This window comes from Saimiri boliviensis, chromosome 10 (genome assembly GCF_048565385.1).
Source record: "Saimiri boliviensis isolate mSaiBol1 chromosome 10, mSaiBol1.pri, whole genome shotgun sequence".
Classification (NCBI taxonomy): Eukaryota; Metazoa; Chordata; class Mammalia; order Primates; family Cebidae; genus Saimiri; species Saimiri boliviensis.
In genome coordinates this window covers 112,687,183-112,700,191 of record NC_133458.1, presented here as the reverse complement: position 1 = coordinate 112,700,191, position 13,009 = coordinate 112,687,183, and the positions used below count along the sequence as shown (strand labels likewise).

The 13,009-nt window shown below is 47.7% G+C and overlaps 1 protein-coding gene across 6 annotated transcripts in view; it reads left to right on the top strand.

The window, feature by feature from the left end:
- The window catches only part of UBE2D4 (ubiquitin conjugating enzyme E2 D4), a 28,676-nt gene extending 16,725 nt beyond the window's left edge, over window positions 1-11,951 (top strand). For 4 of the 6 annotated variants that reach the window (XM_039462043.2, XM_039462040.2, XM_039462042.2 and 1 more), the window contains 6 exons: window positions 1,083-1,114; window positions 1,211-1,288; window positions 6,992-7,097; window positions 8,637-8,730; window positions 11,043-11,084; window positions 11,229-11,592. In XM_039462043.2, coding sequence (XP_039317977.1) covers window positions 1,106-1,114; window positions 1,211-1,288; window positions 6,992-7,097; window positions 8,637-8,730; window positions 11,043-11,084; window positions 11,229-11,442 — 543 coding nt within the window. In that variant the 5' untranslated portion in view covers window positions 1,083-1,105 and the 3' untranslated portion in view covers window positions 11,443-11,592. Of the gene's footprint in view, window positions 1-1,082; window positions 1,115-1,210; window positions 1,289-6,991; window positions 7,098-8,636; window positions 8,731-11,042 lie in introns of all 6 variants that reach the window. The other 2 variants (XM_074379765.1, XM_074379767.1) reach the window with 2 other exon arrangements.
- The last annotated feature ends 1,058 nt before the right edge of the window (window positions 11,952-13,009 follow it).

Here is a 13,009-nt window from a genome sequence, read left to right as displayed (position 1 = left end):
AGGCTTAATTCTGTGCAAAGAACTGACTGAATTGTGGTTATTGGCACTTGTGTAGTAAAGAACTTAATGTTGGCTGAGCACAATGTCTCATGCCTGTAATCCCAGCACTTTGAGAGGCTGAGGCTAGCAGATTGCTTGAGCCCAGCCTGGTCAACATGGCGAAACCCCATCTCTGCAAAACAACAACAACAACAAAATTTAATCTTGTCCCCAAAATAGCCTTCATTCTTAACACTTAGGGGGCAATCTCTAAGATATCATACCTGCTAGGAGTGTCTTTGTTTGGCTGGAAGCTTTGGGGCACACCAACTGTGATTTTGGGTGAGGACTGGCCACACCAAGTGGACCACTCATGTGGTTTAAGGTGAGAGCCTAGCCTGGGCAACGTAGCAAGACCCCATCTCTACAAAAATGAAAAAATAAAAGTAAAAAAATTAGCCAGATGTGGTGGCATACACCTGTTGTCCCAGCTCCTGGGAGGTTGAGGCAGAAGGATAGCTTAAGCCTCAGACTTTGAGGCTACAATGAGCTATAATGATGACACTGCCCATCAGCCTGGGTGGCAGACCATCTCAAAAAAAATAAAATAAAATAAGGTGGGGGCTTGGATCATACCTGGAGGAGCTGGAGACCGGAGCCTGAAATCAGCCCTGTGGGCACTCAAATCAGTCAGTCATGCTCTCAGGAGCCCCAATAAGAATTCTGAATACTGAGGCTCCGGTGAGCATCTCTGATTGGGAGTGCTCTGTGTGTGTTGCTGTACAGCAATGCCAGGAGAGTAACATATCCCGACTCTACGGAGAAAGAAGAATGGAAGCTCTGTGTTTGGACCCTCTTGATGTTAACCTATGCTGTTTCCCTGTAATAACCGGCCGTCATGAGCACAGCCACTTTCAGTGAGCTCTAGGATTCCTAGGCAGTTAGCGCGTCTTAGGTGGTTTGGGGAACCCCGATTCGTAGTTGGTGTCAGAAGGGAGGGCATCTTGTGTGGACAGTGCCCTGTAATTTAGCAGTGGATTTTCAGTAGATAGACATGTTTCTTGGGGGATCTCTTACATGCCCATTTCTCTTTTGTCTTGCAGTGTTCCACTGGCAGGCCACCATCATGGGCCCGGTAGGTACTAGCTGCTGAGCACACAGCTACAGTTTTGCTTCTTGCACTGTGGGCTTAGCACAGGCACTTATCTCTTTCCGTGTCTCATCCTTCCAGAATGACAGTCCTTACCAAGGAGGTGTTTTCTTCCTGACCATCCACTTTCCTACGGATTACCCATTCAAGCCCCCAAAGGTGAGGTCCCTCTCACAACTTCCCTGATGTTTGGATGAAGGACAGCATGTGACGAGGAGCCCTTCAAATTGGGTATAGGTAAAAAGAGCTGGCCAGGCGCGGTGGCTCAAGCCTGTAATCCCAGCACTTTGGGAGGCCGAGGCGGGTGGATCACGAGGTCAGGAGATCGAGACCATCCTGGTCAACATGGTGAAACATCGTCTCTACTAAAAATACAAAAAATTAGCTGGGCATGGTGGCGCGTGCCTGTGATCCCAGCTACTCAGGAGGCTGAGGCAGGAGAATTGCCTGAACCCAGGAGGCAGAGGTTGCGGTGAGCCGAGATCGCGCCATTGCACTCCAGCCTGGATAACAAGAGTGAAAACTCCGTCTCAAAAAAAAAAAAAAAAAAAAAAAAAGAGCGGTATGTGGGGCTTCTCTTTGGGCCCACCGCTATACCCTTTGGGCCTACCGCTATATAGACAGCCTCCCAGGACTTTAACCACTGGACTTTGGGAATTAGCACCTGTTGTGAGCAAGGGTCAGTGGGGTGAGCTGGTGCTGGCCTCCCTACTGAGACCACAGTTTGAATGCGGCTCCTTGTGGCTGTAGCTGAGTCTGGTCATGTCTCCAGGTTCCGGCTCCCTTCTCTGCAGTCCTTTACTTAGAGTTAGGACAAGGGTTCTCAACCGGGATGATTTTGCTACTGCCCCAGGGATATTTGGGTAACATCTTAGGATATTTTGGGTTGTCAAAACTGTGGTGAGGGGGTACTACTGGCATCGAGTGGGCAAAGGTGAGGGCATTCCAGGGATTCCCTATAGTGCACAGGACAGCCTCCCTTCTCATGAGAGAGAATGATCAGCCCCAAGTGTCAATAGTGCCAAGGTGGACACACCCTGGTTTGGGACTGGTGAGTCACACGTTCACTTTCCTTCATTAAGTTAAACGAATAGCAAGCCTCCTCTGTTCTGTATGCAGACACCATCCCCTCATTTAGAGAGCAGTGCCACCAAAGGGAAGGAGAAGTCCAGGGAGGTGCCTTGACCACCCTGCTCTAGCACGTTTTGTGCACAGCAGGTTGTCTAGCTTCCTGGACCCCCGCGCCTCATAATCCTCCTCACCTGGGCCCTGCATAGGTGGCCGAGCCTGCCATGAGGCTCACAGTCCTGTGGAGGAGACAGGGTGTTTAGCACGTAAGCCAGTGGGCACTGGGGAGGAGCACCAGCAGGGGTTGGCAGCAGGAGCTGGGGTGGCAGGGAGATTACCCTGAGGAGGGGCACTGCAGAGGCTAAGCAAGGGGGCAAGTGGGTCTCCAGGAAACTGCCCCAGGGGAGTGAGACTGTGAGGAGTTGGGAAGGATGGCCCCAGGAGTGGGGTCTACACGCCCTGTGTGGGGATTGCCACACCAACAGGATCACTCTGCTGCCTTGTGGAGAAGAGGCTGGATAGGGAGCCCAGCCAGGTGAGGCTCAGTGGTGAGGCGTGGCTGGTGGCATGGAGGTGGGGAGAAGAGGTGAATTTAGGAGTGTTAGGGGGAGCCGGCAAGGACGGGCTGCAGTCAGGTGTGGCCACACAACAGGGTGTGTGTGAGTCACATCATTTTTTTTTTTTTTTTTTGAGATAGAGTTTCGCTCTTGTTACCCAGGCTAGAGTGCAATGGTGCGATCTCGGCTCACCGCAACCTCCGCCTCCTGGGTTCAGGCAATTCTCCTGCCTCAGCCTCCTGAGTCACATCATTTTTAACATCTGTTTTTTTCTGATTGCAAAACTGGTGAAAGTTCATTATTATCAGATAGAGAACTAAACTCGCTGATGGTAGCCATGGCCTGCTGCAGACCCAGAGAAGATCCACCTGGTGTCCTGGTGTCCAGTCTTCCAGGGTGTTTCCTGCATACACTAGCATATATTTTTATTCTTATTTTAAAAATAAAGGCATCAATTCTCTTTTGTGAGTGAGGAAACTGAGGCTTAGAGAAGTTGTATCATTTCCTGAGATGACATGGCCCATAATGAAGGGTGGGACTGGAACCTGGATGTGGCAGCCTTTTAAAAAAACTTTTTATTTTGAATTAATTTTAAACTTAGAAAAAAATTGCAAAAACAGTACGAAGAGTTTTTATGTATTTCTTATCCAGCTTTCCCTGATGTCACCGTTTTACATTACTATAGCACAATGATCCAAACCAGGGGATTAATGTTGGTCACGATATTACACGCTAAAGACCGTACTCAGTTTTTACCAATTTCCATCAAGTGCTCTTTGTGTTCCAGAACCCAGCACTCATTTATTGCCATGTCTTCTTAATCTCCTCACTCTGTAATGGTACCTCAGTTTTTCCTGGTCTTTCATGACCATGATGCCTTTGAGGAATATCAAACAATTATGTTGTCAAATGTCCCTCATTTTGTGTTTGTGTGATATTTTCTCAGGATTGGACTGAGGTTGTGCATTTTTGTTTTTTGGTTTTGTCTTTGTTTTTGCTTTTTGAGATGGAGTCTCGCTGTATCACCTAGGATGGAATGCAATGACATGATCTTGGCTCACTGCAACCTCTGCCTCCTGGGTTCAAGCCATTCTCCCGCCTCAGCCTCCTGAGTAGCTGGGACTACAGGCACTTGCCACCATACCTGACTAATTTTTTATTATTTTTAGTAGAGATGGGGTTTCACCATGTTGGCCAGGCTGGTCTCAAACTCCTGGCCTCAGGTGATCCACCTGCCTCGGCCTCCCAAAGTGCTGGGATTACAGGCATGAGCCACCGCACCTGGCCAGGTTGTGCATTTTGGCAAGACTTACTCTGAAGTCCTGCACCTACATAGGACACCATAGCCGAAGGTTTGTGACGTTGCTGTGTCTTACTACCTTGACTTGGCCTTGATGGCTCAATTTGAGCCAGAGGCTTAGCTGCTGTTTTGCATATTGTTTATCTGAGTCACTGTGAAGAAGCCCTTTCTGCGCTCACCAGCTGTAGCTGTGTCCAGACAGCACCACCAGAGGCTACTTGGTGCCTGAGCATTTTAAATCTTGGTTAAATACAGGTGCTGATCAACTTACGACCTATGCAACTTACGACCATTTGACTTTATGACCACAATCACTAGCCACGACTGCTCCACGTCTGGCAGCGCAAACGTTGCCCGGCTGGGTGTATGACAGTGCGGACCAGCTTCTGGCAGCACTACCATCTCCGCATGCACCATTTCAACTGTACCTATAGCCTACTCAACTTACGACCAAAATCGTGTTACGACCGTTCCGTGGGCCCGACCGTGGTCGTAAGTCGAGCACTAGCTGTATGTGTAGGATCCCAAAGACCTTTTAAGGTTTTGGCAAGTGAGTGGTGGGTGCGGAGCAGGGCAATGACAGATGCTGAAATAGCTTCACCGCATTGGAATACAGATGCTGTTCAAGGGGGTTTGGCTGAAAAAGCATAAACATGCTTCACAGTGCTCTGATTCACCTCCTCTCCCTTCCCCTGTGGAGAGACTGTTGACAGTGCCTTATCAAGTAGTAATTTTCTACCTTACCTCTTTCATTACCATGTAAGCAGCTGAGGATTTTCCTTAAACAGATACTGATGTAGTTCTGAATGTCTGTTGGGTGTTTTCAGGATACCTAGCTGCCCAAGGACAAAGGAGAAACAGTGGTTATTATGAAAAGAGTAAGAGGTGGCTGGGCGCAGTGGCTCATGCTTATAATCCCAGAACTTTGGGAGGCCAAGGCGGGTGGAACACCTGAGGTCAGGAGTTTGAGACCAGCCTTTTCAACATGGCAAAAACTTGTCTCCTCTAAAAATAAAAAAAATTAGCCAGGTGTGGTGGCGGGCACCTGTAATCCCAGCTTCTCGGGAGGCTGAGGCAGGAGAATCACTTGAACCTGGGAAGTAGAGGTTGCAGTGAGCTGAGATCGCACCACTGCACTCAAGCCTGGGCAACGAGAGTTAAACTCTGTCTCAAAAAAGAAAAAAAAAAAAAAGACTAAGCTCTGTGGGTGAGTTGAGATTATTTTAACAAGGAGAGATGTGAGGTGAAAGGTAATAGTGACACTCTCTGAGAAAGAAAGTGCTTCTGTCTTTAAAAAATCTCCTTCCACAGGGAAATAGGAGCAACTGGACTTACGTTTTGGCACAAAAAATAGGAGAAATCTGGCAAGATTGCATGATCTTTATTGGAGATATTGAGGCAGATAATGTCTGAGACCCTTTTGAAGTTTGATCCTTCCTGGGAAAAACTGTTTGGTAATAGATATTCAAGTTCACATGCACACAACTCTTTTATCATATTCTAAAGTAAGTTTTTAAAAAACGCTATTAACTATATCAAGCATGCAAAAAATTCTAGATGTTTGTGCTTAATGATATAAAGGATGATATAAAGGATGTTAATGATATAAAGGATGTTTGTGCTTCCTCCATCTAGCATAGAAAGTACCTGTGAGGCCGGGCGTTGTGGCTCATGCCTGTAATCCTAGCACTTTGGGAGGCCGAGGCGGCAGGATCACAGGGTCAGGATTCAAGACCATCCTGGCCAACATGGTGAAACCCCATCTCTATTTAAAAAAAAAAAAGTACCAGCGAGTTCTCAGAGCTAGCAGAGGAGGCAAAACCCTTACATTACTTTGTCCCAGCCCCTGCAGTGGGGTCACTGCTTGCCCAGTGGGGGTGTAGGTGAGGCACATTCTTAAGCTCCTGTGGCAGTAGAAGCTGCACCTGACTCAGAGCACCTTGCACATCACAGAGAGCAGACTCTCCGTGGGTCTCACAGCATCCCTGGGAGAGGTACCATGAACCTAGTTACAGTGAAGGCTCTGAGGTCTAAGGAGGTCATTTGAAGAAGTAATGTGTGGCTGTGGTTTAAAAAAAAAAGGTCAAATGTAGGAGAGTACAGAGTGAAAATGGGACCTTCTTCAAACTTTGTCTCTCTAGCCATGGCCCTCCGCTTTCCTTCCACAAGGCACTGAGTCCTACTTGTCTTTTCATTTCTCCTCCAGGAGTAATCTCCACCTGGGTAAGCACTTGTTTGTGCTCCCTTGTTTCTCCCATGAATGGAACAGACCTTTCCACGAATCTGCATCTTGCTTTTCCCACAGCAATACATCTTGGAAATTGTTCCATGTGATCACATTCATATTTTAAAAATTCACCTCATTCTTTTCAAACAGTTGTGTAATATTCTGTTGCTTATATATAACATTGATTTAACCAGTCATCAATCTGAAGACATATGGGTTTCATATCTTTTGTTACAGTGGGTATCCTTACATATTTGAAATGTACAAGGGTATTTTAGAGCTCAATTCTGAGAAGATGGGGGCCTTACAAAGGGTGAAATAGAAAGTTGGGGAGGGTTTGTGGCCTGGCAGAGGGTTCACAGCCAGGGCTTTCCTCCTGATGATGTGTCTTATGTCAACAAAACATCATTGCTTTTTGCATAAAAATTCTGGGCTTTTGAGTCCTTTCCACCTGCTTTCTCGGAGATGGTATCAATCCCCATATGTTCAGAGTGATGATCCAGGAGTGAATGGGTCAAGGAACTTCTGGGTGATCACTCACTTCCATATCCCATTAGAGTTTGAGAGTGCGGGTCTGGCTCAGCCTGCACTGTGGGGCCAGATATGCAGCACTCTGTAGGTACATCCCAGCAGCAGCTGCTTCTGCTTTATGTGGTTCATTTCCCAGGTGTCCCTGTGTTTGTCTGATTTGGGATATCCTGTCTTTTCAGGTCGCTTTCACAACCAAAATTTATCACCCTAATATCAACAGCAATGGCAACATCTGCCTCGATATCCTGCGGTCTCAGTGGTCTCCAGCATTGACTGTGTCAAAAGGTAGAGACGCTGTTGGGATGCTCTGTGTGCCTGTCTCTTACACGTGTTTTTACCCCAGCACTGTCTGAGTGGAAATAGAGGCTCAGAGAGAGCAGGCACTTTTCCCAGGCCACACAGCCCTGTCCACAGTTGTGCCCATAAGTGGATATCCTTGCACCCCCCAGGAGGCAGCACCAGCAGAACCTTGTGCCTTGTGCCAAGGCGCTTCTCAGCAGTCAATTGCCAAGGGGTGCTCAAGACTGTCACATGGGTGCAAAAAGAAAATATTGATTCTACTTAGATTTTTTTATCTAAAAATAAGAAAGGCAAATATTACATTACATTTTCTGTTCCCTCATTTATTCATCCAATAAGCACAACACGGACTGTGAGTCAGCCCTGAAGGAAGAGATACAGGGCATGCTCCCAGGGCCTCGAAGTTGGTGGAGAAATCCTCCCTTCACAAAATAAATGATGTTGAGCATAATAAACCATGTCTGTGGTTGAAGTTGAAGAAACCAGTCTAAACTGAGCTTAGAAATGCAGATACTGCTTCTGAACTAAGACGGGCTGAGCATGGGCTGTGTGTGCACAGGAGACCTGAATGTGGACGGTGCAGTATCCTGCCAGGTGGAGTGTGGGTAGGATGGTGAAAACTCAATTCCCCACAAAAAACAGAGCCCAGCCTAATTTTTGAATTTTTCTGTAGAGACAGGGTCTTTTTTGCCCAGGCCAGTCTCAAACTTTTAGTCTCAAGCAATCCTTCTACCTTGGCTTCCCAAAGCACTGGGATTATAGGTGTGAGCCACAGTGCCCAGCCAAGTATCTTAAGAAAGGCAAACCTGCCCCTGTCATTTGTAGTTTTACATGTGGGGAACTGTGGTCAGGACTTTGATGGACTCACTGAATCCAGTTTGTTTGGAATCATATGGTGAATTGAAAGCAAAGCCAGGGATGAGAGTCCACATTTCCGTCTGGGACCCCAAGAATCCAGGCACCACAGTTCTGCTCCGCACCACAGCCCTAGTGGGTGATTCCCTTCCCCTAGAGTTACTGAGAGCCACGCTGAGTGCACGTCCTAGAGACGGTGCTGGCATCTGCTTTACAGTTAGACCTGGTTCAGAATCTCATTTTTGCCCATTTATTGGATGTTCCAAGTCTGTAACCTTGGACAAGTTACTTGAATGCTCTGAACTCTTGTTTCCTTGCCAATAAACAGGACTCTTGGGACTAAACACCAGAGATGCATGATGTGGGGTACACACAAGGATGGGAGGGCAGTTGAGACTAAGATAGGGTGCTTCAGTGGAGAAGGGGAATGACAGCCAGGATGCACCCACGAGGGAAGTGTCCTAGCATAGCGTGTCTGAGGCCACACAGTGAGGACTTCCTCGGCTGATCCTTGGGACAGAGCAAGTAGTGCATGAAGCAATTTAGATTGGGCTGTTGAAGGGAAGACAACTGCTTGGTCAATATAGAATGTGAGTTCAGGGAGGTTCACCCTGGGGTGACCTAGCCACCTCATGGCTGCAGCTGACCAACCTTTCCTTTTCTTCCCAGTTCTCTTGTCCATCTGCTCACTGCTCTGCGACCCCAACCCCGATGACCCTCTGGTACCAGAGATAGCTCACACCTACAAGGCCGACAGAGAGAAGTACGCGTCCTCTTTGGGTTGCCTTTGCACCATGGCTGTCCCAGGCAGCTCCATGCAGTACCTGTGCTCTGAGCTGGTGCTTCTGGGCTACAGGTTCCCGTGGACATCTTCCTGCCCATGCTGAGCCATGCGCGCAGCAGGTGTGCCCTGGGCTTGGACTCCTGGCTCTCTCACTAACATGTCCTTTGAGTCTAAGAAGGGAGAAGGAGATAAAAGCAGTTCATCCTCCTGGATAACTCATTAGCTGCTGCTACTACTTACGAAAGCATTGCCAAGCCCTGCCCTTGAGGCCAGCAAAATCAGTGGTCAGCCAAGAATGGACTCAGAAGAATCTGACAAGAAAATTCTGATTTTAATTCTAAGGTTTATAGCCTAAGACAAGGGGATGTCTGCTTGGCTCTACCCAAGGTGAGGCTGAGGGCAGTCAAGGTGGGAAACACTGCTGTGTTCATTTCGCTGGCTCAGGCTCAGAGGTCAGCAGTGTGTTGCCGTTTCACCAGCAGAACTTCACTGCCAGCTCTCTGTTGAAACACCAACAAACAAATCCAGAACTGTAAAATTCTGATTCCCCGTAGGCCAGTCACAACCACATGCACTGTAGCATGAGGATGTCTGCAGTTGGTAGGGCAGGCACGAGGAGTCATCGCCGTGTGTTAGTCTCTGAGTGCTGACAGCACTCTGAGAAAGGGCCAGGTGTGGCAGGGGCCGCCGCCCCGTGAGTGGTGTGAATCTCAGTTGTGGGCCTACAAGGAAGGCCTTGCTGGCCCTTTTAAAAGGCATCTTCAGTGAGTGAGTTCTTCAGCTCATTATTCATTACTTCTTTTTTTTTTTTTGAGACGGAGTTTCGCTCTTGTTACCCAGGCTGGAGTGCAATGGCGCGATCTCGGCTCACCGCAACCTCCGCCTCCTGGATTCAGGCAATTCTCCTGCCTCAGCCTCCTGAGTAGCTGGGATTACAGGCACACGCCACCATGCCCAGCTAATTTTTTGTATTTTTGGTAGAGACGGGGTTTCACCATGTTGACCAGGATGGTCTCGATCTCTTGACCTTGTGATCCACCGGCCTCGGCCTCCCAAAGTGCTGGGATTACAGGCTTGAGCCACCGTGCCCGGCCTATTCATTACTTCTTTTCTGTCCGAAGAGATTGGAATGAAGCATGTTTCCCACCCCCCGCTTTTTTTTTTTTTTTGAGGCAAGGTCTCATTCTGTTGCCCAGGCTGGAGGGCAGTGGTGCGATCATGGCTTACTGCAGCTGCCACCTCCCAGGCTCGACCTATCTTCCTGTCTCAGCCTCCTGAGAGGCTGGGACTATAGGCATGTGCCGCCACACCTGGCTAATTGTTTGTAGAGACAGGGTTTTGCCATGTTGTCCAGGCTGGTCTTGAACTCCTGGGCTCAAGCAGTCTGCCCACCTAGGCCTCCCAAAGTGCTGCAGTTACAGCTGTGAGCCACTGTACTCATTCAGCCACATCATTTTTTCAAATTCTATTTTTCTTAAGACCTTTATAGATCTTATTATTTCCCTCACTGGAGTTCTTCAATAACATTCAACCTTTTTAATTGACTGAGGTTTAACTTAATCCTTGTTTATTTTAACACATTATGAGATATTTTAGACATACCAAAGTGATTTTTTTTTAGTGCCTCTTGTAACTATAAATCTCTCTAATTTATAGTCTCATGGCATCAGATCTCATTACAATGATGAGAGTAAGAGCACATACCTGCATAGCCCTCAGTGGATGCCCAGCCTGCTCCACATGCTTTACATACAGGCTTGTCTAGTCTTCCCCACAAGCACACAAGGCAGATACTCTCCCCATGGCAAGAAATCAAAAAAAAATCCAGCACACAGAGGGGCAGAACAGCTGCTGAGGATGGTGCTAATTCACACTCTGGGCAGGTTCCCTAGTCCTTGTTCTGGAGTTTGTGTGCTGGATGGCCTGTAACTAGTACAGACTGACCTTTGTGTGTCTCTTCTCTGTCCTCCCTGCATCCATATTCTAGGACAGGAGAGAGAAAGGGAGGCAGTCTGTTACATGATTAAATCTTCCACAGCAGATAGTTATGGAGAATCAACAGTTTGGAGTTTGCACATGAGGGGTTCCCCAAGCTGGGGGTTACAGCCATGTCTGATATGCTCCTGGTCTGGGAAAAGCCTTTATTCAACTCACCCATCAGCCCTAGATGTTTGACAACAGCAGCAGCAGCAGCAGCAGCATTCCCCACATCAGTCCTGTTCTCTGCACCATAGTGAAGGGAGGTGACCATTTCAAGTGAGGGTGTCACTCCCTCTGCTTTTTTCTTCCAGGTACAACAGACTAGCAAGAGAGTGGACACAAAAATATGCTATGTAAGTGCCTCGGAGATTTTACGGGAGACATTGTCCAAGAGAAGCTAGCAGAGAGGTCTTCCCTTAAAACTTTGGGCTATTGGTTGAGCCATTCAAAGAGTGTCATCTGTTCTTCAAACAAATGTTGGTCTCCACTCTCTCCAGCTGCAGCATGTTGGTGCCATTCTCAGCGGTTATGGCTTTGACAGTGCCACCTCTTTGCGGCCAAATCAGCAGCCATTGTTGTTATGATCTGCAGCCTTCCTGGTTACACTGGAATCTCTCTGTCTCTGCCACCCTAGTTTATCTGCTGGTCTCTTGGGGGGCCAGACCCTGCACGTCTCTCCTACCTGGCCTCAAATGGTGCTGCTGCCCATGATGGTACCATACCAGGGCTTCAGCCTGGCCCCTTACCACATACCCTTTGCCTTTTAGAACTCAGTGCCATCCCGGGTGCCCAAGGCAGAGCAGGCTTTCCTCACACCCATCTGCTGCAAAACCTGAGGAATCTCCACTCATCCTGGAGGGAACTGGGGACAGCGTCACTGGGAAGTGAAGGCCTAGCCCTGAGGCTTCCACCAGTCTCCTCCTGCAGTGCCATGTGCTGGCATTTCTTCCCTCACACCAAGACGCAGCAAGTGGAAAATTTCAGGATACAAAGCACATAACATCCCGTAAGAGATGACTATGTTTTTAGAAGCAAGAGAAAAATTATGAAACCTCTAGAGATTTGGGTTATGTTACTCCATTTGATGAGGATTCTCACTACCCCCGCCCCTCCCACTAGGAGCCTACACTAAGTCCAAGTGTGAGCCATTCACAGACTAGAACACAAGGAGGGAGACTCTTAAATGTAAATAAAAATTCACTCATAATTCTAAATGATAATTGACATTTCAGTCTCTTTTTCTTCTAGGTAGAACAGAAGATACACACTTTAACAGTTATTTGGAGCCTTGAATTAGAATTGCCTGTTGGGTCACTGGCTTTCTGTCTTGGCTTTCTGATGCAGCCCACTTTAAGGTTTGCCCTTAAAGCTGTGAGCCTTGAGATTAGGTTAGCTAGGAAGAGGACAGAAAAGGGTGGGGATTATTCTAATAAAACTTCCAAAGAGGGAAGAAAATTGAGGAGCTTCAGATCTCTAAAGCCAAATTCGACCTGATTTTTCTAGGTTGCTTATAAAGCTGGTCTACCCCCCAGGAGGTGATGCTTGAATAACAACAAGAGGTGAAGAAGCAGTAAAACTGTGACCAAATGGCCAGATGGGGCCTTTGCAGGCTGATTGAAAGGAATTCTGCAGACCTAACACCTGCAGTCAGCCAAAGGTGGCTATGGGAGGTTGATTTCCTCCAGAAACTTCCAAGTTGTGGCTACAACTTTATTGCCAGATACTCTCCCACTAAGGATACTGAGGTTATTAGCATAATCACTTTCTTAGCAAAGGAAGAAGCACTTTGAACTTGGGCAGCATTCCCTTTGGGAGGGTCCACATTTAGGATCCTCCTGTTACTATAAGGCCACTTTTGGGGTCCTATGGGTGTGGCTCCATCTCACCAAAAAGGATTGCCTTTTTTTTTTTTTCTTTGAGATAGAGTCTTTCTCTGTCTCCCAGGCTGGAGTGCAGTGGTGTGATCTTGGCTCACTGTTCCACCTCCCGGGTTGCCTCAGCCTTCCAAGTAGCTGAAATTACAGGCGTGTGCCACCACGCTGGGCTAATTTTTGTATTTTTAGTAGAGACGGGGTTTCACCATGTTGGCCAGGCTCCGGGCCTCAAGCCTGCTTGCATTGGCCTACCAAAGTGCTGGGATTATAGGCATGAGCCACTGCGTCCAGCAAGGATTGCCTTTTTAATTCTTGTATCTTCGCTGCTGCTTTGGTCTTTGCTTAAACAAAACAATAAATCTTAATAGTTGGGGAGAATGCTGTTTCCACGGTGTCCTCTAGGA